This window comes from Emys orbicularis, chromosome 12 (assembly GCF_028017835.1).
Source record: "Emys orbicularis isolate rEmyOrb1 chromosome 12, rEmyOrb1.hap1, whole genome shotgun sequence".
Taxonomy (NCBI): domain Eukaryota; kingdom Metazoa; phylum Chordata; order Testudines; family Emydidae; genus Emys; species Emys orbicularis.
In genome coordinates, this window is record NC_088694.1 from 17,499,110 (window position 1) to 17,521,257 (window position 22,148).

The following is a 22,148-nucleotide window of genomic DNA, read 5'->3' on the forward strand; positions in this document are numbered from 1 at the left end:
TTTCAAGGCACAGAGAGGTCCTGTTGAGTGATACAAAGCACTTGCCTACCCACAAGGGCTGATTCACTGCCTCTGCAGAGCTCTGAAGACTGTCAGACAAGTTAACTAGTCAGATATGTAGTTCCACATGTTTAAGTAGATGCTGCGCAACATAAGAATTCAGCTTCTTTGCCTTAATTAGAGGTTGCATCAATAAAATTTTATTCTCTATATTTGTAAGATGTGTACCCATTACACAAGCTTCTGGACATAACACATTAATAACAGACCTGCCAACTGTCAGGAAGCAGACAATCCCAAAATATCAGCTTCACCTCTACCCCCAAGCAATAGAATATAGGAGTTAACCATCCTCACCAAACCTGTTAAGACAAACCCCGATCCAAACCCCTAACCCCGCCCTCTACTGGAACAAGCAGGTGGGCTTTGCACAGTGCCCTCAAGATCAGGGTATTTGGACCTGAAACATGGAGTTTCAGAGTTAAGAATTTGTCACTGAAGACAGCCTGCTATCAGCCTCAGAGGTTAAGCCTTGCTAAACAAAGAATAACTTCTCCCCTCAACAGAGTATGCATTCTAAAAGAGATGTCCCTTTCAGAAAGTACAGTGTTCAGAAAGGGGAAATTGATACAGGAAGTTACACTCTATTGAACCCATTTTTAAATTAATAATAATAATAATAATAATAATCTTAATGGTTGGAAGGCCTTCCACAAACTATAAAGCACTACAAAAAGTGCTAATTATTACTAGGATAGTAAGATGCAAAGACAAAAAGATTATGACGTTCAGAATCTAAGATAAGTTACCTGGGCTGCAGCCATGTGCTCGGCATCCTCCTTCTTGCTAGTTGCTGGGTAGAATACTATGTTGTCAATGGTCTGTATCAATTCCAGCTGCACCACACATTTAATAAGGAGGCCAGCAAACAGTTTCTGGTCTAATAGAATAGAGGAACTCTGGTTTTCAGTCTAGTTTTAGATGCAACTTATGATAAAGTATGTTAAACTAGAAGACTAAAACTCATATTTCTACCAGCATCTCCATATCCAGTTATTTTGTGTGCTATCTTTGAAGTACAGTACCATATTGCATAGTCAAACATTTTCTCGATTATAATCATGGTAGAAATGGGAGAGTAGATTATGTGCTTTGGCTAGTAAGTTTTCATTAAAACATTAGGGCACCTGAAGCACAGATTTAGGAACCTCAGCAAGTTGTTAGGTTTAAAACAAAAAACAAAAAACCCAGCAAGTTAGTAGAGCAATTATTTTGTGTTTTTAATTAAATGATTTGGGTCAGTGACTAGAGGTTGTGTTGAAACTAAAGAACTTTACAGTGAAATGCATCCTTACTTGCATAAGGACCACCTTTCCAGCTGTCATCTGTGGGATTTGAAAACTGACTCTGTCCCCTTTCCGAAGCATTTTTATCAATACTGCTTAGAGACTGACGATCTAGGTCCACATCCTAGAAGTGACAATCGAAGATATAATTCTGTTTATCCAATGTACTTAAAATTTGTCACAACTCAGTTTTCACATGACGTAACTAATGTGGCTTAAGTTTTCTACTATCAAAGTACTGAGATAGTCTTGCATTTGACTTTATGATCAGTTGGCCCTAGCATACAGAATAGTCTGTATTTAATTCCAGTATGTGTCTTTACAAACAGATTTACCATATAAACTGTTCTTCTTTAGAAATACTTAAAGTCTTACCAAATGCTTTTCAGATGAATCATCGTCCATTCCTGCTGGCCTCCATGTCAGCAAGCTTCACAGAGAAAAGAAATATAATAAATAACCTTAACATGACAGCTGGCCTCAAAACAAATTTATGTTGGACTAACTTACGCATGAGGAATGGTGGTTTTGAAGATTTCTAGCATACAATTACATGTTTGGTCCCAGACTTCAGGACTGAATTTCTGTCCATTTAGTATCACCAGGTTTTCTAGACAGTTCGTACCTGATCGAGCCAGCTGTTCATTATCTGTAAAATAATTATCCTTATTTATTAATCTCTGAGCTCTTCTAGTCAAACAATGTGAATTAAACATCTACTGTGCTTGACAGTCATTATGCATGTTTGATATTATGATGCAATTGGTATTTGTACCGAATGTCCAATAGCTCAAAGCATGCTTAGAGTGTAACCATTATTTGTGTGACAGTAAGCACCAAGGTCAGGACCCTAGTGTACAAAGACAGTAAGAATCCCTATTGTGAGGAACCTGCAAGCTAAATAGACAAGACAAATGGTGAGAGAGGAAAGAGGCACAGAGAAACAAAGCATCTTGCCAAGGTCACACAGCAGGCCAGTGACAGAGCTGGGAATAGAGATTAGATCTCCTGACGCCTAGTCCAGTGCCCGAGAGGCCCCAAGTCATTTTCCCATGAAATAATAAACTAGGCACCATAGAGGATTTAAGGACAGTTTGCGTTCAATTCACAAGCCACCCTTTCCCTCCCAGTCTTCCCTACACACACTGTGCTGTCTGCATAAAAAGGTTACATAATATAATATTCCAACACAAAGATATGGTAGCTGACCCCTTATGTCTCTTGTTCAAGTAAGTATTCTAACTTTTTAGAATGCAGTCTATATAGATATAGGGACAATTTTCTAAAGTGTGAAAGCAATGTGAGATTAAATGTTATTCATGCAGCAAATAAAAAAATGCTGTTTTTTGCCAAATGAAGAAAGGATAATGGCAAAAAGAGTGTTAACATAATTCAAGCAAAATAAGTTAAAGATCTTTCGTAAGTAGCAGCACACATTTGGCAAAAATTGCAGAGACAGAGAAAAGTCACTAATGGATTAAACGACATGAAAAAAACATTCTTGCATCAGTTTTACATATAGAAATAGTGGTTTATTTTCCTTGCTTTGATTACCTCAAGAAAAAAAGTTAAAGCATGCATTCCAGACATTGTACTTTAAAAACAATGTGTATATGTATGTAAATAAGCTACCTTGTTTTACACACCAGTGTAACTGTGCAAATATGTCAGGAAGAAGGATCTCATTTAAAGCTTCATAAAACTGCGTGAATACATCACAGATTGCATAAAGTGCATGGTTACATGTAGTTGTCATCCATTCAGATTTCTGCAAGACAATGACAGGCCTTTATTTTTGTTATGGTAAGTGCTGAATGGAAAGAACGGGTTTCCATCTTATGGTGGTACATGGCATAGGATTGGCTATACAAAAAGACATGAATTGTAAAGAGAGGAATGTAGTCTGGCTTTGGAGCAGAGCCCGGAGCTGGAGTGCGGAGGAGTGGAGCTGCAGGTTTTTGCCTGGAGCCGGAGTGGAGCCAGAACACAGCTCCAAAGCCCTGGTTTGGATAAAATTGAATCATCTTGTAAGTACCTTGAGTCAGGGGCAATTAGAAACTAGTTACCATTTGGGTGTGGGAATACACAATATACCACTGTCCAGGCTGAACCAGTTTTGTTTTTTGGGTTTTATTTTATTTTATTTTTAAAAAAAGTTACCAGACGTCAGTTTACCAGGGCTAAGAATCTGGCTCCTTCCAGGAACAGTAGGATTTCACTAAGTGGAAGTTTGGGGGTTTTATTTCACAATTGTATGGAAATCTCTTATTTTGTCACAACAAGATCCTTCAGAGGGCTTTCGTTACCTCCGTTTGTTGTTCAGGAAGCTTCATATTGTCAAATATCCGAAACACAATCCTAAACAGATCTTGCCACCAGTGTTTTTCAAAGGTATGGCCATAGCTCTTCATTATTTCAAACATCACCGTTAGGCCTCTACAATAAGGAAACAGGAATACAAAAATAAGATGCTAAAATGGTTGCCTCTGATCAGAGTTTCAATAACTGAATGCAGCTTAAAAAAAAAAACAAAAAACTCATTACCTTGTCCGAACATCTAATTTGCATCGATTAATAATGCAGGAAAGTTCAAATAAAATAGGGAACCATCCTCTGACCCAGACCCTGTCTCCAGGAGCAACATTCATATCATCACTTGTATATTCTCGCAATACCTGAAAGCCATTTAGAGAAAGATTACCTCCTATTAAGTTACATCTAAAAGACTTCAGAATTAAACTAAATTGCATCTTCTAAACAGAATTTGGCTACTCAACATTTAAGTAAGTAGTGACAGGTCAAATGAGATATTTGATTAACCCTTTCCTAATTTGTTTGTTTCTCCTTAACACTTTTAAATAATAAAAAGATTCATCTAGTTCTATTCCTACTCTAGGTTTAAAAAAATATTTGGCTCTTTTGGTACATTGGAGACAAGATTTCAGATCAACCTCTTAACTGCACCCACATTTACACACAATTGCTCATCCAAATAGATGTGTGCACACAGTTCTGCGTAAGTCAATGCTGTGCTCATGCATGTAAGAACTGATGAACCTGCAAATCTTGCAAGATTAACTAACAATGTTAATTAGGTAACTTCAGCCTACATTCTTTTAAACAGAATTACTGTAATATTACATATTTATACAATAGGGATTTGATGTTAAGCTCTAACAGAATAGGAAGTGACATGCAATATGAAAGTTAGATTACAAGAGTCCTTATTTAGAGTTTAAAAGTTTACAATTTTCGTTTAACAAAGCTGCAACAGCCAATTTTATCCAGCTATTTCCACACCTGATTGAAACAAAGTTTTCTCCATTTTCTAAAGAGGATGGTTGACTAGCGTTAAGTGTGTGTTCTGCTAATGCTAAACAGGTGTCTAATTTGGGGTAAACATTTTAGCATGATATTCACTAAGAGCCTACAGTCTACGTTTAAGAGCAGAGTCTTAGCTACAGGAGTAATCAGTTAATTTTTAGTTTTAATTACAAGAACAGAAAATACCTGTGGTCTTTCTGAAACATATTTAGCACAATAACGGATAAGTCGGATTGCTTCCATACTGGTGTCTGGAAATGCTGCATTACAGGCAAATTCAGATAAACATTTTACAGCATCCTGGAATGAATCTATTGCTGCTGGAAAATGCTGCTGAAAAATATTGGCTGGGGAAAACAAAGGAAAGAGAAATGTCTTAAACATACTAATATTGTATCAGACTTTTTGAGTCAGAGCCTCCACTGATGTAAACTGGCATACCTTCACCGAAGTCAATGAAGCTATACCAATTTGTATCAGCTGAGGATCTGGTAATTTGATTTTATCAATATTAAACACTGAACAGTATTACAGAATCAACACACCACAATTTCTTAGTATGTACTATAAGGTAAATAGTATTAATATTAAAAATCCATTCTATGATAATGATCATTACTATTTCATAGTCTCATTAAAATGGTTCAAGTCTATTTTTTTTTAAAGCCACAGATACTTTTGTTAAAGCTCTTTAGATGTATTGTTAAATTTCAAATCATCTTCTATCTGTATGCAAGATGCACAACCTTTCTTGTTTAGGTCAAATAACCTAGAGAGTCCTCAGAGGTTCTGTAGTAAAAGAAACTGACTAGTGTTCAAAAACTGAAGGGACAGTCAGATTTGTCTGAAAGTTTTGTACCTAGTAGTTGTAACCATAGTAAGGTCACTATAACTGATGTTGGAGGGGGGGAAAAAAAAGAAAAAAAAAAAAAAAAAAAAGAGAAAGTTATTCTGTTAGTTTATAAGCATAATGCTATTAAATACAAAGAGCAGTTAGGCCGTGGTCTACCCTACACACAAGGCAGCTTATGTTGATCTAACTATGTCAGCGTACAAACTACAGCTTTGCTCCCGCCGATTTAAGTGCCCTACTACACCGACATAATAACTCCACCTCCACGAGGGGTATAGGGCTTATGTCGGTGTAGTTAGGACTATGCAGTGTCAATGTAGACATTGAATGACTTACATCAGTTACTGGCTGTCTTGTCAATTTCACAGCTCTGCTGGAGCCCTGAAATTGATAAGAAAGCCCAGCTCCCCAGCAGGGCTGCTGCAGGGTCTCCGCTCCAAGCTGAGCTGTCACCCAGGCTCCTGGTGGTGTTGCCGGGGCTCTCCACTCCCTGCTGGGAGCCTGGCTGTCTCCCCCTCAGATCCCAGCTGGGAGCCCAGCAGCACAGAGGCTCCCGGCTAGAAGTTTGGCTGCCTGCCACCCCAGGCTCTCTGCTTCCCATGGGAGGCAAGAAGACTGGGTGGCTTCCCCCCCCCCCCCCCCCACTGGGAGCAGGAAGGCGAGAAGCCCCACAGGGTAGCTGGGCTCCCAGCGGGAGAACTTCACAAAGCTAAGAGCCCTGGCTCTCAGCCCCACCACACTGCTACTCTTCAGTCGGTGGAAGCACTCCTGGTGAGGACGCGCACCACCAACATCAGCCACCACAGTAATTACATGTAGTGTAGACATGCCCTTAGTTTCACTTTTTAACGCATATAGTCAATTTATCCCTTGCTGTAAAAAGCATTTAAACAGCAACAAAGCAGAATAACTTCTACAAAAGTGTACAGAGAATGCTTAAAAATAAGTTTCAGGACATATATTGCAAATAATATGCCATCAGAAACTAGAATTACTTCATTTCAAAAATTGGAGTACACAGTGTCCCTCCTTTTTAATTAGCGCATCAATTTGCCCAAATATCTTTTTAATAGAGGAGTAGATGGCTCTATAGGGCTAACTCAGCAAGTAAAATATGTAGGGCAGTTGATTAATCGCAGTTAACTCAGACGATTAACAAAAAAATTATTTGTGATTAATCGCAGTTGTAATCGCACTGTTAAACAATAGAATATCAATTGACATTTACTATAAATATTTTGGATGTTTTTCTACATTTTCAAATATGTTGATTTCAATCACAGCACAGAATACAAAGTGTACAGTGCTCACTTTATTTTTGATCATTTTTACAGAGCAAATATTTGTAAACAAAAGAAATAGTATTTTTTCAATTCACCTCATACACGTATTGTAGTGCGATCTCTTTACCGTGAAAGTGCAACTTACAAATGTAAATTTTTTTTTGTTCCATAACTGCACCCAAAAACAAAACAATGTAAAATTTTAGAGCCTACAAGTCCCTCGGTCCTACTTCTTGTTCAGCCAATCGCTAAGACAAACAAGTTTGTTTACATTTACAGGAGATAATGCTGCCTGCTTCTTGTTTACGATATCACCCAAAAATGAAAACAGGTGTTTGCATGGCACTTTTGTAGCTAGCATTGCAAGGTAATTACCCAATGCGCTGAAACTCCAGCATGTACTGTTTAAAAGACAGACTGGAGTAAGCACTGGGTGTAGTACAATGCAACCCACCCATACCCCCCACAAACAATCTGACCTGACAAAGAGGGCGGGGGGAGAGAAAGTACTACTGCAACATCTAATCCAGCCTTGAAATCAAGTCATTTGTAGTTTTTTTTCTGTGTAAGGAGAAGCATGAGGGTGGAGTGTCTTAAATCGCAGTTAATTATGATAAAGGGCTGTGAATAGATTATGCTTGGACTGGGAAGAGTTTTCCTCTAGCCATCCATGACATTTCCAAGGCACCCATCACTGCCTTTGCTTGAGGCTATATATCAGAGACACAGTACTTAACTAAATCTGTAAGGCTGGAGAATTAATCTAGGTGCCCAGATGTATTATACAGGGTTGAGAGAACACTTTCATATTACTATTAAAAGTATTTCATATACCCGATTGGATTCAGATTATATACAATGATACTTACAGATCATGCCATAAACTATTAGGCACTGTACAATAGTTTGGTCTTCCATGATACAGAATTGTTTAGAGCCAGGGGAGCAGGCAAAACGTAACCACATACTTTAAACAATTTGGACATTTAAAAACACAACCCCCTCGCCTACAATAGAGTTTATTATGTAGACAGGCTCTTTTAGAATAAGAGTATGTTAGTTAAGGTATTCCATATCTGCCAACCACTACTTACTAACTATATGTCCTGTTGTTTGGAAAGCCAACTCCACAATATTCCCATCATGGTCTGAAGCCGCTTGGTGAAATACTGCAAAGATATTCTTCCAGCCTGAGCGAATGTTACCAGCCTGTGAGTTCACCATCTGAGCAATACAGCGTATTACCATGTCACGAATGGTAGGAGATCTTAAAAACAAATTAACCACCATGTTATTTGCCATTGCCTGCACACCGGAGAGCATCCCACCCACCGGAGAGCATCCCACCCACCGGAGAGCTGGTCACATTTTAAGTTGCTGCATAAAAAAACCCAAGCCAAGACAGAAGTTTCAGTGCACGCACACCTGTTTTTCTTCATAATGTGCTCAAAGGGCCTCAAAAAGTCTTTCTGGAAACGGAAGTTGGCTAATTCTCCCTTCTCGAGAAACTTCATTGATAGCTGCCTTAATGAATCAACTGCAAAGATGGCCACATCTTCATTCGGATTACATCCAACCTAGTAATAGAGAAGGAAAAGGGGTGTATGCGTGTCTTAACGTACACTACACAAGCCCATCATGGGAGTTTCATTTCCATGACCCAACCTTTATACACCTAAATGGTTTTTACAAACGTATAATGGCTGTCTAAGAACCCCAGGGATTCGTTTACTAAGGGGCATGAGAGAAGGGGTACATCACCAAACTATCAGACTAGGACATGCAGAATCATTTTATGTTAGAGAGTTGGCATATTTAAGTTTGCAAACACACAGTTTCCCTGTATACTATTTTTCTAGTTTCAATAAGATAACATTTCATAGCAAGAACAAACCTCATAAGCTTCAACATTTTGCTTAAATGCCTAAAGATAGGAACAGAGATGATAATGAGCTGATTTTTTTCAGAGATCCTGACCACTTAAGTCATTGACTTCAATAGGAGCTACGGGTGGTCAGTATATCTTGTCAGGAGTGGAAGGAAGTCAGATAGGCAACTAAATCGCAGTTAACTTTAGGTACCTACATCTGAATGCTTTGACAAGGATTAAGTGTTAATGGGGAAATATTAAATTAAAAGATTCATTTAGAACTATCCAGATATTTATGCTGCACATCATCGATGTTCTTAGGCTAGATGTTGTGGTTAGACCATGTTTTTCTGAAGTTGACAGGTGTGCTTTTGCTCATGTTCAAACTAAAGAAACAGACTCCTGAGCTGGTAAAACAAATTGAGAATTTAGATTTAAAGAGGAGAATCAGATGGGCATTTTTCTTGCTTTGATTGATTGTGTGGAAAAAAGGATTAGCAGCGGAGACTACCAGGAGAGACAAATAAATTAATCATCCAAGCATGTCATAAGGAACACATATGGTTGCTGTCCCTCAGTCTACACACATTTTATAAGATGAAACCTAACCAGGCATTACTGATTCCAAAAGGAAACTGCCTACATAGTTTAGAAAGAAGAGGACAACATAAATCATGTCTTGACGTTCTCAATAAGGGGGGAAACAAAGGATGAAGAAAGCGGTCATATGATTTCCAAAAACAAACCAAAAAAAGGGGGGGGGGAAGAAGGGGAGACGACAGACATCTTTCCCCTCCTCAAGAGAATACGAATATTATGGCGCAACACCACGGATTCAATTAAGATACAAACACATATGAAAGACTTAGAACTTCTCCAACTCAAATATAAAGAATGTAATAGCTTCAACTAAATCCATGTTGATCAATACATGTCAAAACCTATGATGTTCTGAATCAGGAAAGCCCTCCAAGACATAACCTTGGGCATCTTACTAAGGGAAAGCTAATGAGCATGATGCCAACTGGACTCAAAAAATAGTACTACAAAAGCATGTTGTGTAACCTTTAAGTTTTGAATTACCTTATTGAAATGATCTCCAATCACTTGCCATATCCTTGACCATTGCAGTCTAATTCGATTCATATTGTAATACGAGATCTCTACTATCTTCTGCAGGCTGAACATGCGAGGATGGTGTGGGGAAGCCAGCTCGTCCATGGAAACGGCGCACAGCCATCGGACAAAATCAACTGAATATTAAACAGATTTTACAAACCATGAGTTTTGGGTGTTCTACTGCAACACAGTCAATTTCCTCATATGTTCAGCATACATACCTATTGCATTTCCATCCAACCGGGTTGATCCTGTAAATATTCTGTAGAACAAATCAAGATGTGATATAAAATATAAGTTCTATTTAAAAAAATAAAGGAGAAGAACATAACAGACTAAAGTATTTCCAGGTAAAAAGGTGCAAGTTTATAAAGAAACCTTGATGCTGCAAAATAGACTAGCAAGGTAATGCTTTGGATTTCCACCAGTGACTTACGGGTGGAAAGAGTGAACTATGTACAGGGAGGAAGTAAAAAAGGAAAGCTGAAATACAGAAGTCAGCATGGTCTAATAGACTGAGGACACTGATGCATTTCAGACACCTTGACCTGGGTTAGTTACCCAGCAATGACAAAAAGTCTAACTGTAAAGTAGTGGCTCATGGCCAAATATTAACAGAACAAACCCAGTGTAGCAGAAAGCCTTTATAAAAATCACCAAGTGTGCATTACAAAGGCACCAATTTAATGAATTCTGGTCGCCATTTCTCCAAATGGAAAGGGTTAAGAATACTCTCTCTCCCTCTACTTCCCACCCTCAAACTAACTTGCATACGTTCTTTTTTCCAATTACCCAGCTATCAATGGTAACACCAGACTAGTTTACTGGAATAGTCTTTCACTCTCTTTAGTGTTGCAGGACTGAGGTTTAAAAACAAAACAAAAAAACCCACCCACCAGAATATTTTATCATCATCAGGTCCAGGAGATTTGGCATCATTCAAGGTGAATGCCAACCTGTTCTTAAACTGGTTTTAAGTTAGGCTTTTAGAGCCAACCGCCCTGTCAGTCTGCAGGGGGAAATCAGGACAGTTTGGGTAACTCTTGATTTGCAAGTCACTACAAACAGAAAGAGAGAAAGCACTACAGTACCTGTCTACTGCCACCACCACACTTTGCGAACTGGTCTCGCCCACAGACTCCTGAATGCTGGCCATATGCCTTTTATCAACTCCACCACCAACTAGGTTACCTGTAATAAAACAGTCAGATCCAAACATTTAATCTGAGGAAATATTCATAGTTAAATACCAGCAATATGCTCAATTTTATACAAAACAGGAATTAAGATGGGTCCTGCTCCCAAGAAGCTTAGAATTTAGATAGGACAGGTGCTATAAGTCAGAAATGATGCACATGATTATTCTGCATTTGAAGGTCCAGTTTCAAAGCAGTGTACCGCTTAAAAACATTAACTGCCTGAAAATTATTTCAGCAAGTTCATAACAAAAGTTATGAGCATGTGAAGATTTTGTGGGGGAGGGTATAGAGATGTTTTAATGGATACAGTTTTGCATCCTGAATTTTGGTGGCTAGTATCCATTTTAAGAAAGCAGACCATCAAGATTACAAGAGGCTTACAAATCATCTTTAACATTTGAGAAATGCATTAGTAGTTAAGTAACAGTTGTCATGACAATTATGCCTAAAGCTACCATAAAAACATTTGAATGTAATATTTGTAATTAACCTACAGTAACACTGGTACTACATAAACATTTATAACTGAATATGAGCAATTAGTACTGGGCACATGTAGTTTAATTACATTAATACACAGAATGTGCTACTGTCTCAGTGGAACTCTAGAGTAGTTCTACATTAAATGTTTTTTCATGGAGAGTGTTTATTTCTTTTCTCAGGTAAATGCAGACTACCATCGTCCCCCTAATCCCCATTTACAAACCAGATTTTAGACTATGCAACGTGCATTGGGGTGAAATATCTAACTTGAAAACCATCTATTGCCACATCTCAAGGCAGAAAATTGTTAGTATCAGCAAAAATTTTTTAGCATTCAGACAGATTTCAGTAATTTCAACATTTTTATTTCAAAATGGAATGAAAAAAGTAGAGCTTTTAATGTCCGTAACAAGACTATGGCCATACTAGATCTGATGTAACAGAAAGTTATGACCACACTCAAGTTCCTACAAGGCAGTTAATCTGGGTAGTCTATGAAGTAATTTCTCATAGCTGATTTATAGAAACTGGAACATGTTCAGATGTTTAATCATTACCAAGCTAGTTGAAGTAATGGCTACTTTTATTAATTATGTAGTGACACTAGTCTCCACACAGTTAAAATGAAAGCAGGTAAATATATGACCCAACATCATGTGAAGAACTGATCATTCGTTCTCATAGCGACAAACGTTTAGGTTTCATTAATTTGTAAATGCAGGTTTGTGAAGTGACAGAGCTATTAATCTTACCTAGTCCCAGGCCCATGAATTCTTCTCCTCCAGATGTATAGCTTTTAATGCTGCCTTCCCTTTCACGCCCAGAGCCAGATAAGTATCGAGTTTTAACCCCAGTCCCTATAAGCTGTGCTAGTTCCAGCTGGCTGATGCATTTCAAGATCTAATAACAAAGGCACATTTCAATAATGTAAGTGACCACTACCACGTTTTACCTTATGAGACTTCACAGGTTCGCAAACCATTTTACCAACACTAAACCTCAACACTTCTGTGATATAGGCAAATATTACTGCTAATTTACAATGGAATTAAGCAACTTGCCACAGATTACAGTGAGTCAGTGGCAGCTGTGAAAAACAGAACCAAGAAGTCCAACTCTTAGTTCTCTGGTCACGAGACCAAGTTTCCTTCTTAGGGTGTGGTTTAAGAACTTATACATTATGGGGCTTATTATCCAATAGGTTCTCTTCCCCATACAGATAAATAAGTGAGCTCCCATTACTACAAATGGCAGCTGCAATGAAATTCCCACAATGTGTCAAGTGAAGACGACCACAAGTTTACAATAGGATCATGATTCCAATTTGGTTTGACAAGTCTTGTCTTCTACTTCAGTTCTAGCCCAGTCTCTCAAAGCCCCCCCATGCACTATCTACTCTCTCCATGATAGTGCAAAATTTATTAGATTAATCTCATGAACACAAACAAGAGACTAGATTTAATATCTAAATGCAAAATTGTTCAAGAGTTGAAGTAGTTGTAAAGCTCAGGGGCGGCTCTATGTATTTTACCGCCCCAAGCACGGCAGTCAGGCGGCTTTTGGCGGCATGCCTGCGGGAGGTCCGCTGATCCCGCGCCTTTGGCGTACCCGTCGCCGAATTGCCACCGAAACTGCGGGACCAGCGGACCTCCCGCAGGCATGCCGCCAAAGGCAGCCTGACTGCCGCCCTCACAGCGACCGGCAGGCCGCCCTCTGCGGCTTGCCGCCCCAGGTACGCGCTTGCTGCACTGGTGCCTGGAGCCGCCCCTGGTAAAGATCACTGGCAACATATACATAGATACCAGATACTGGCATATGCCATCAAGGCAGAATTCATGGCCATCTACTCTAAGACAGGCCTTATTCTGAGGAGCTAGAGAAACTGCCCTGCTAGCTCAGCTGATAAGAGAGTACTTATAATATCTTCAACTAGTCAGATATGCTTTCCAGTAGAGGACAGTGCTGCACTCATCCATTTACCTAGGTACTTATATGGTCTCTATTGATGTAGCTTCCAAATACCTCCCAACTACGTGAAGACAGAAATGACTCTTTCCTTCCTTGATTGTAGGGGACAGCTTGATTAATTTATTGTGGGTTAGGGGAGGTCTGGTGCTGGAGTTTCAAATCCTGTGGGCTGTGCGAACAGGCAGAGCTCGGTGAACAAAAGTTTGGTAAGCTGTGAGTGCACACTGAAGCCTCACGTTTACTATTCAAGTTTTTACCTCATGCCAGGAATTCCCAAGATAGTTGCCATCTGTATGGGCCACGGTAATAAGTGTCTTAATGGTGTCTATGTTTTTCTGTTTCATTTCTGTGATGCTAGAGCTGGCAGTCAACAGTGAGAAGCGAGCAAGGGCCTGCACATAGGCATCTCGTTCAAGCTAGAATGCAGATACAAATATGGGAACAGAAATAAGCCTGAGAAATTGAGATGTCTGCAAATACTAAACAAAAATCACCCTCTACCCCAAAATGCACACAACCCCCTCAGGTTTGGGTAACTTCCCTTCCAAGTATGGCTCTGTGATTGCAATTATGGCAAAGTATTTCCCAGTCAATATAGTACAGAAGAGCTGGAGACATACTAGCAAATGATCTTAATGGGAGCCTCAGAAGTGGGAGGCATTTGAGGATTAAGAATAAACCCGCCACTATTATCTTTATTTATGATCCAGAGCTCTGGACAGATTAAAACTAAAATGGTTCTGCAAACAAAAACATTATATGTGTTGATTAGCAGAGCAAGTTATTTTCACTTGCTTGAGATAGCTTACACCAAAGTAACACTTTTATAGTTTTACTATTACAGATGTCAGAGTCCATGATGGCCTCCAGTGACCTAGACATAGCATGTCTAACATATACAAACCTGCATTCCAAAAATGCAGGCTATTCGGATTGCACATCGAATTCCTTCCAAACACAGAGATGCAACTTCAGTGTCATCGCAGTTCTGAAGGCCAACGCTGTAAGCTGCCAACAATGGAGTCCATACAAGCTAGCAAAAAGGAAACCTTTGTAAGTTTAGTTTCATTACCACCAAATCATGATTCTCCCTAAAGCAGTGGCTAGTGTAGACACTGCCCATGCCAACACTGTATCCTCCTATTCACATAATGAAGTACCAGAATGCCATTCACATACTTTTTCTACAGCATCTAGAGCAGGGGTGGGCAAACTATGGCCTGCGGGTTGGATCCGGCCTATCAGGGCTTTGGATCCGGCCCGCGGGATTGCCCCCCCTGTGGCGCCGCGGGGCTAAGGCAGGCTCCCTGCCTGCCCTGGCCCCGCGCCACTCCCAGAAGCAGCCGGCACCACATCCCTGTGGCCCCTTGGGGTGGGAGGGGTGAAGGGAGGCAGAGGGCTCCGCTCACTGCCCTCACTTGCAGGCACCACTCCCCACAGCCCTCATTGGCCGGGAATGGGGAACTGTGGCCAATGGGAGCTTTGGGGGAGATACCCGCAGGTGAGGGCAGTGCACGGAGCCGGACATGGTGCCGGCTGCTTCCGTGAGCGGCACAGGGCCAGGGCAGGCAGGGAGCCTGCCTTAGCCCCGCTACATGCTGCTTCCATCCCAGAGCCGCTCAAGGTAAGCAGCGCCAGGCCGGAACCTGCACCCCAACCCCCTGCCACACCCTGAACCCCTCCTGCACCCTAGCCCCCTTCTCTGAGCCCCCTCCTGCACTCAGCACCCCTCCCCTGCACCCCAACCCCCTGCCCTGAGCCCCCCCACACCCCTCCCTGCACCCCAACCCCCTGCCCTGAGCCCCCTCATACACCCCACACTCCTCTTGAGCCCCTTTCTGCACACCACACCCCCTCCCACACCCTGCACTCCCTCCTGCACCCGAACCCCCTGCCCCAGCCCTACATTCATGGCCCTGCATGTAATTTCCCCACCCAGATGTGGCCCTCGGGCCAAAAAGTGTGCCCACCCCTGATTTAGAGTATATTAATATTTTTTTTATAGGGGATAAAGACCCTTTTCTGCCTCCAATATTCCCGGCTCTTCTCTTCACACTCCTGAGCCAGAGACTCTCATGGCAGAATGCAACACTTTTAGTCACATCAGAATATTGACACCTTCATAAAAGAGATGCACTGCTGCACTCTATGGCTCAGTTATCACAGCTCTCAATGAGGCATGTTATGGATTGAAGAGGATTACGTGCCCTAACAGATACGTGACGGAGAAATCCATACACTCACTTTGAACATGGGTCTGACGTGATCCAGGTGAGTGGCACTAGTAAAAGGAGCCTTTGCATGGCTTACTGCCTCCATGAGGGCTTTAGCTGTTTTAGCCATTTGCTCCATCTCCAGGTTGTACAATAACCGCCGCTGCTTCTCATTGGCTACATCTATGAAGAACACCACAAAACCTGCATCATTATATGTATTTTTGCTATCAGGCTCCATTCCTTAGTTCTGGGTATCAGATGCTGAAGGGAGATTTTTTAAATTTTTAATCTAGAGACTGCAATTTAAGGAAGCTTGTTCAGAAGCTTTTGAATTTACTCAAGATGCTGTCATGGGACTTTGCCTTTCATATAAAGTATAAGCCTTGGGGTGAAAAAAAAAAACCATGTCTAGTACAACAATCCACATATATCGTAAGGTACAGTACTGCAGTTATACAGCTCTTCCCTTAACAGTCTCACACACTTTATGACCTGCTTCATAGAAAACTAAAATCCAGAGGAGTATTTCATTAAGTCATTTAGTTCGTGTGAACTACTTAAGAATGCTTTAAAGTCTCAAGTTTGCAAAACAGACGCTATGGCTATGTCTACACTAGAGAGCTTACAATAGCGCCACTGTACTGATGCAGCTGTGCTGCTGTAAGATCTCTAGTGTAGCCACTCGATGCTGATGGGAGAGAGCTCTCCCATCAACACAATTAATCCACCCCCAACGAGTGGTGGCATTTATGTCAGCGGGAGAAGCTGTCCACACCAGCACTTACATTGGTGTGACTTATGTCACTCAGGGGGGTGGTTTTTTCACTCCCCTGAGCAACATAGGTGGTAGTGTAGACATAGGCTATGTCTACACTGGCAATTGAACGACAAAACTTGTGTCTTTCAGAGGTGTGTAAAAAATAAATATATAAACAAACCCTGAAAGACAAAACGTTTTGCCAGCGACATGCACTAGTGTGAACAGCGCTTTCTCAGCAGGAGAGTGCTCCTGCTGACAATGCAAACGCTGCTCGTTGGGAGGGTGAACGTTTTTTGTCAGCAGGAGAGCCGACAAGCAGCACCTACACTGCGCGACTTTTAGCGGCACGGCTGTAGCAACGCAGCCATGTCGCTAAAAGCTGTGTAATGTAGACATAGCCATAGCCTATTAAAATAATCAGTGCTGTTTCTTTATTCCTGTAGCAACACCACCTCAGGCTGTGACTTAGTCAACTCTCAAGATAAAGAGAGTCAATACCTGAATGTAAGACCTCGAAGGAGCATGCAAGCACTGAAGGAGGTAGTGCTGATCATTTGGTACTTGGTTCTCTTCCTTCAGTTGGCACTACATTAATTGCCCAATATGCTATTAAAAGTACAGTGCAGCTGGAGTGCTGTCATTTGGATGCAACATACCATTTAAGTCCTCATCTATTCTAGATACAGAAAGGTCACCTAACTTCAAGTGACTTTAATGATGTTGCCAACTGCTAAGCCCTCCCTGTGTTATCACCTCAGACTGCAAACTCCTTAGGAACAGCAATCAGTCTCTCTGTACTATGAGGTGCCATTGTTAAACATGGCACAACAACATCAGATAGTTGCATAAAACTCTGAAGAAGACAACTGTCAGCTCTTTTCTCCTGGCCAAGCGCCAACTTAGATTATTACATTCTGCCTCCCTTAAGTCCCTCTTCTTTTTCAAATAGCTACAGCATTCTTCACTTCTTCTCCTTAACGGTGTCTAGTGGTGCCAGGAGCTTTTAGACAGAAGTGGCCACATACCAGTGGCCACGTTTCAGCATTGGGTGAAGTGGTCCCCAGATTGCCAACACTTGTATGAAGTACACAAAGGCTAAGCTGAATTAACGCATTTTATAATGTTAATCCTGGAATACGAGATACTATTAAAAAAAACTCTGAGCATTATATTGAGTTTCTAATTAAATCTTACTTGGCTTAGTAGATTTAGTTGTAATTGCATATTCTTTTGTCTCTTTCATTGCAATTTTTTTCCCTTCTATTTCTTCATAGATAGTGGACAGATACTCTTCTGGCAGGTCTTTACTGTCATTGATTCCTCGATTCATTTTAATATATTGCTCTTTTGTCATTTTATTCTTTACCTGTCAACAGGTGAGACGGATACAAATTCAGGTGTCAAATTTTGAGAACAAGTTCTAGAGAAGAGCACTTGTAACAGTTCGATAGTGATTTTTCCCTACCTGGGGACTGTGCAAGTCTGTAGTCAGCATTATAATAGAATATGCTAAAACATAGGCAGTGTCAGCACTAGCAAATAGGGTTTGCCTGAAACAGAGAAACACGTTTTAGAGTTCTAGATCTTCAATCCATTAGCTCTCTGCGCATGCAGGGAAGAGATGCAGTTCAGAAGTATTACACACTCCTGACACAGTAAAACCTGACAAGGAATCTCCTACTTTAGCCTTTTATATTAAAATAAGTTTAAAATTAGCCCAGCTACTGCTTAATATGTACTGAAAGCTACAGCAAGGCCAATGAAGGGGAAAGGGAAGAATTTGTGAAGCCATACATTTACAAGATTACAGAAAAAGGCATTTAAAAAAATGCTATTCATTACTATTCTTCCATCTTCTTCCACTGTTTTCAACAAGCAACTAGAATAAGATTTATCCACTAGTGTATCACTCACATCCAGGTTTCCTTTCTAAATATACTCATTTTTATTAAAACAGTGATGTGTGACTGATCTGGGGAGTGGAAATTGATTAAGTCTGGATTCTTAAGCAGACAATGTCAAAGTTTTCAAGCAAGAATTGCATTTTCAAATTTGTTTTAGAGTAAAATGGTCTATATCATCACAAATTGGCCCATCCATGCACATTTGACTGGCTAAGGCAAGTGGGAAAATGCCTCATTACACAGAGATACATTACCAGGGCCGCCCAGAGGGGGGCAAGTGGGGCAATTTGCCCCAGGCCCCGGGCCCCGCGAGCCCTGGCCCGGCGGCGGTCCGGGCTTCGGCGGCATTTCAGCGGCGGGTCCTTCAGTGCTGCCGAAGATGCGGAGCGACTGAAGGGCTCCCCGTCGCCGAAATGCCGCCAAAGACCCGGACCGCCACCGGGTGAGTACAAGTGCCGCAGCTCCCCCACTTTGCCCCAGGCCCCCTGAATCCTCTGGGCGACCCTGCACATTACTTACCAAACTAGATTTTTAATCTTCCACTAACAAACAATTAAGGCTCACAAAACTTTGATTTTGTTGAACTGATTAAGTACAACATGGATAAATAGGATATGCAGTATCTGAAGCATTCTTGCTCAATTAGATCCCATGCACTGGTTAGAAAGTGCTCTCTGAAGTGCCAATACTGCCACACCTACTGTCCAAGACTTCATGATGATTTAGCAGCTGCCTACAGGAACATCCCACAGGTCTTCCATTTAGCTATAGAACAGGTATAGCATGGACAGCAGCAACAAAATCTGCCCCCACACATCCCTGCAATGTGCCTTGCCCTTGTGTGGCAAGCGCGAGTCAAGCCTTACTTTATTGCCTAAGGCTGCCAACAAAGGTGACCATTCCTAAGACAGTTTATCCAATATTATGTTTCAAGTTACCTTTGGTTACATTCAATGTATCTAGCTGCAAACTTCTCCATTAATCTATCAATCTTCTGCGCTTCGCCTGGCAACCGAAAGCCTTCCAGAAATATACGTAGAGCAGAGACAAAGTCTTTCCCGCAGAAATCAAGCTGGTCTACGTAGGCATACATCACCTCCTTGTTAAACCTACTGCTCTCCCCTAGAAATTCTCCAACTTGGGTCTAAACACAAGAGAGACTTATGAATATTACGTATCAAACTAACTGTACCTTCTCCCTTTTATATTTCAATGAACTTATTGTATAACAGTTGCACTGCAGTCAATTTCATAATAAGGTTGGTATGTTGCTCATGATAAGCAGAGCCACTGTGGGATATGGAAAGTCGAGTCTGGTCAACTGTCACAACATTCCATTAAGTATCATTAACACCACCTTTAGAAGTCAATGCTGTAAAATAACCGGCTCCAGTAAGAAGCCAGCTCGCTCTTCTGGCAGATCTAAAAAGCAGCATTAGAAGGCAGGGCCGGCGCAACCCATTAGGCGACCTAGGCGGTTGCCTAGGGCGCTACAATTTGGGGGGGCGGCGACCGCGGCAGTATTTCGGCGGCGGGACCTTCCGCCGCCTCTGTGGGGGGCGGCATTTTGGGGCGGGACCTTCCGCCACCTAGGGCGGCAGAAAAGCTGGCGGCGCTCCTGTTAGTAGGCATGAAGGGAATCCCACCCTGTCCTCCATTGCCAAAAGAAAGGATCTGTAAAGAGCCTAAAAGAAGTATGTAAATTGGTAGTAGTGGTGCGGAGGCATAGGCGCAGGCACCCGGGGCTTTGCTCCCGGCCTCAGCTGGGGGTGGGGGAGGCTGGCTTTCAGCACCCCCCCCTATTAAAAATGTTCCAGTGCCACTGTGCGGCAGTGGTCTGAGATTAACCTGGGGGTAGGGAGTTGAGAACCTTCATTAGATTCTCTACCATAAAAGGCAGTTAAAGTAAGGTGGCATGGAATATGAAAGAAGCAACAGCTGAATTGCTGGGGAGAGGGAAGGAATATCTTCATAAAACAAATGAATCGCTTAAGTAGCATTCAGTCTTACAAAACACAGACGTTCCTCTTGGTGCAGAAACTGTGCAATGTCTTCTGTTGTAGTGCCAAGCATGCCCTGTTCTTGAAGATACTGTATTCCTCTTTTTGACTTTTTGTTAAATCTATTCATACAGACAGAATATAAAAAAAATTAAATGAGAGGCAGAAAAGTTATAGCTTACACCTGGAATATCATTTCCCAAGACACTATGGTGCATAAAGTTTACTTGCATCTGCAGAGCTCTTACAAAAGGAAGGTATTTAAAAATGACGTTACTTCCACCTTAAAGGTGAATAGTTAAGAAAAGACGTCTGGAAATTTGGGGAGGAGGGAGGAGATTAATACGTTAGCTAGGTAACACTAGACATCCCATCCTGCGTATTATGTGGTATATTCAAAGACCACTATTTTAGAATTAAGGATGTCAAGAGGATTTAGGTTTAATAAAAAAAACTGATTTTTCCAAATGCTATTAATAGAAGCTTTTTCATAAAATAAAAACAGTTTTAAGGAGGTTTGTGCGCGTGTTTGGATGTTTTTAAAAGAAACATACTTCTACAGCATTTGAAGCATAGCAATATCTAGGATAATTTAATTTTTTTTAAGTGATTATAAGACAAATGTAATTGGACCAATCATTTTATTCTCCCAGTTGTGTGTGTGTAACACAGGCAGCACGAAAGGCGAAAGCACTTGCAGAATTCAGTTTTCATTTAATATTATTAGTAATACAACTAATATTTTTAATATAGCAATTTGAAAGGGTCATTGCCAACTTGAAGTCTAACCATTTTTTTGAATGAAAGAGAAGTCTGATATTACACCTGCTCCAAACCAATTAGTAATTTGCAATTTACAAGTTTCCCCTCCTTTGTGGCTGAGTCGGCCTAAAAGGAGACCGCCACAAAAGTTGTGTCAAGAGCACAGAGTGAACAAAATCATCCCCCAATTCCTTTTAGTTACAGTAGACTTCGGGGACATCTACACTGCAATAAAACCCCCTTGGTGCAAAGTCTCAGAACCCAGAGCAACTGACTCAGGCACATGGGCTCGGGCTGCAAGGCTTAAAACTGCAGTGTAGACGTTTGGGCTCCACTGTGCTTTTTAGCCCCGAAGGCCAAGTCAGCTGAGCCAGGTCAGCCGCAGACATACCCCTCAGGAGTTAGCTTGTGACAAGAGTAGACAAAGGTTTTCAGAAATAAGTGTAATTTTTAGTTGTCAGTGCTACTTTATTATGACAAGTGTCCCTTTAAACTGAACAAACACAGTTCCTATAATACATAGTGACTACAGTGAAGATGCATCCGACAGACATTCACGCTAGTTATCCTTTATTTCCTTGCCAATCCACTTACAATTCTATCCCATGTTCAATTATCTCTTTTTGTTGCTTGATGACCTCAAATTGCTCAGGATCATCAGGGACAGCAGTCTGGATGCCAGTGCTTCCAATTCCTGAGGACACCGTCGAATCCAAGGAACTCACACTACTCCGTCTTCTTCCAGTCTCCAAACATTTACCTTCACCCATTTCCTGATCTGAAGGCCTATCTGGACCTGCAGGTAGGTGAAGAGTACAAGAAGCATAAGAATGATTAGTGAGAAAAGCCAACATGCCCCCAAGGAGCATTTGAACACACACACTCCTTTTAAACCATCCATCCCCTCTCTCTCCAGCAAACAGCCACCAAACATTTAATCATTAGGGGCATCTTATGCCCCATGCCACTTTCCTGAAGCAGTGAGGGAGAAGAGTGGAGGAAAGATCTCTGCGCCTCCGCCTACTAAAGAAGGGTGTGCAGGGTGCAGAAGAACAGCTATT

The 22,148-nt window shown here is 41.2% G+C and overlaps 1 protein-coding gene across 2 annotated transcripts in view; it reads right to left on the minus strand.

Annotated features, from left to right (window-relative positions):
* The window catches only part of ARFGEF2 (ADP ribosylation factor guanine nucleotide exchange factor 2), a 55,749-nt gene that overhangs the window by 4,897 nt on the left and 28,704 nt on the right, over positions 1 to 22,148 (minus strand). For both annotated transcript variants that reach the window (XM_065414823.1, XM_065414824.1), the window contains 22 exons: positions 21,682 to 21,883; positions 20,336 to 20,447; positions 19,264 to 19,469; positions 17,887 to 17,971; positions 17,616 to 17,787; positions 15,690 to 15,841; positions 14,350 to 14,478; positions 13,703 to 13,861; positions 12,230 to 12,377; positions 10,887 to 10,986; positions 10,017 to 10,057; positions 9,760 to 9,929; positions 8,232 to 8,383; positions 7,901 to 8,073; positions 4,857 to 5,017; positions 3,891 to 4,021; positions 3,653 to 3,782; positions 2,979 to 3,114; positions 1,857 to 1,995; positions 1,722 to 1,776; positions 1,356 to 1,470; positions 810 to 940 (listed from right to left, as the gene is read on the minus strand). In XM_065414823.1, the coding sequence (XP_065270895.1) occupies positions 810 to 940; positions 1,356 to 1,470; positions 1,722 to 1,776; positions 1,857 to 1,995; positions 2,979 to 3,114; positions 3,653 to 3,782; positions 3,891 to 4,021; positions 4,857 to 5,017; positions 7,901 to 8,073; positions 8,232 to 8,383; positions 9,760 to 9,929; positions 10,017 to 10,057; positions 10,887 to 10,986; positions 12,230 to 12,377; positions 13,703 to 13,861; positions 14,350 to 14,478; positions 15,690 to 15,841; positions 17,616 to 17,787; positions 17,887 to 17,971; positions 19,264 to 19,469; positions 20,336 to 20,447; positions 21,682 to 21,883 (2,999 nt within the window). The remainder of the gene's footprint in view (positions 1 to 809; positions 941 to 1,355; positions 1,471 to 1,721; positions 1,777 to 1,856; positions 1,996 to 2,978; positions 3,115 to 3,652; positions 3,783 to 3,890; positions 4,022 to 4,856; positions 5,018 to 7,900; positions 8,074 to 8,231; positions 8,384 to 9,759; positions 9,930 to 10,016; positions 10,058 to 10,886; positions 10,987 to 12,229; positions 12,378 to 13,702; positions 13,862 to 14,349; positions 14,479 to 15,689; positions 15,842 to 17,615; positions 17,788 to 17,886; positions 17,972 to 19,263; positions 19,470 to 20,335; positions 20,448 to 21,681; positions 21,884 to 22,148) is intronic.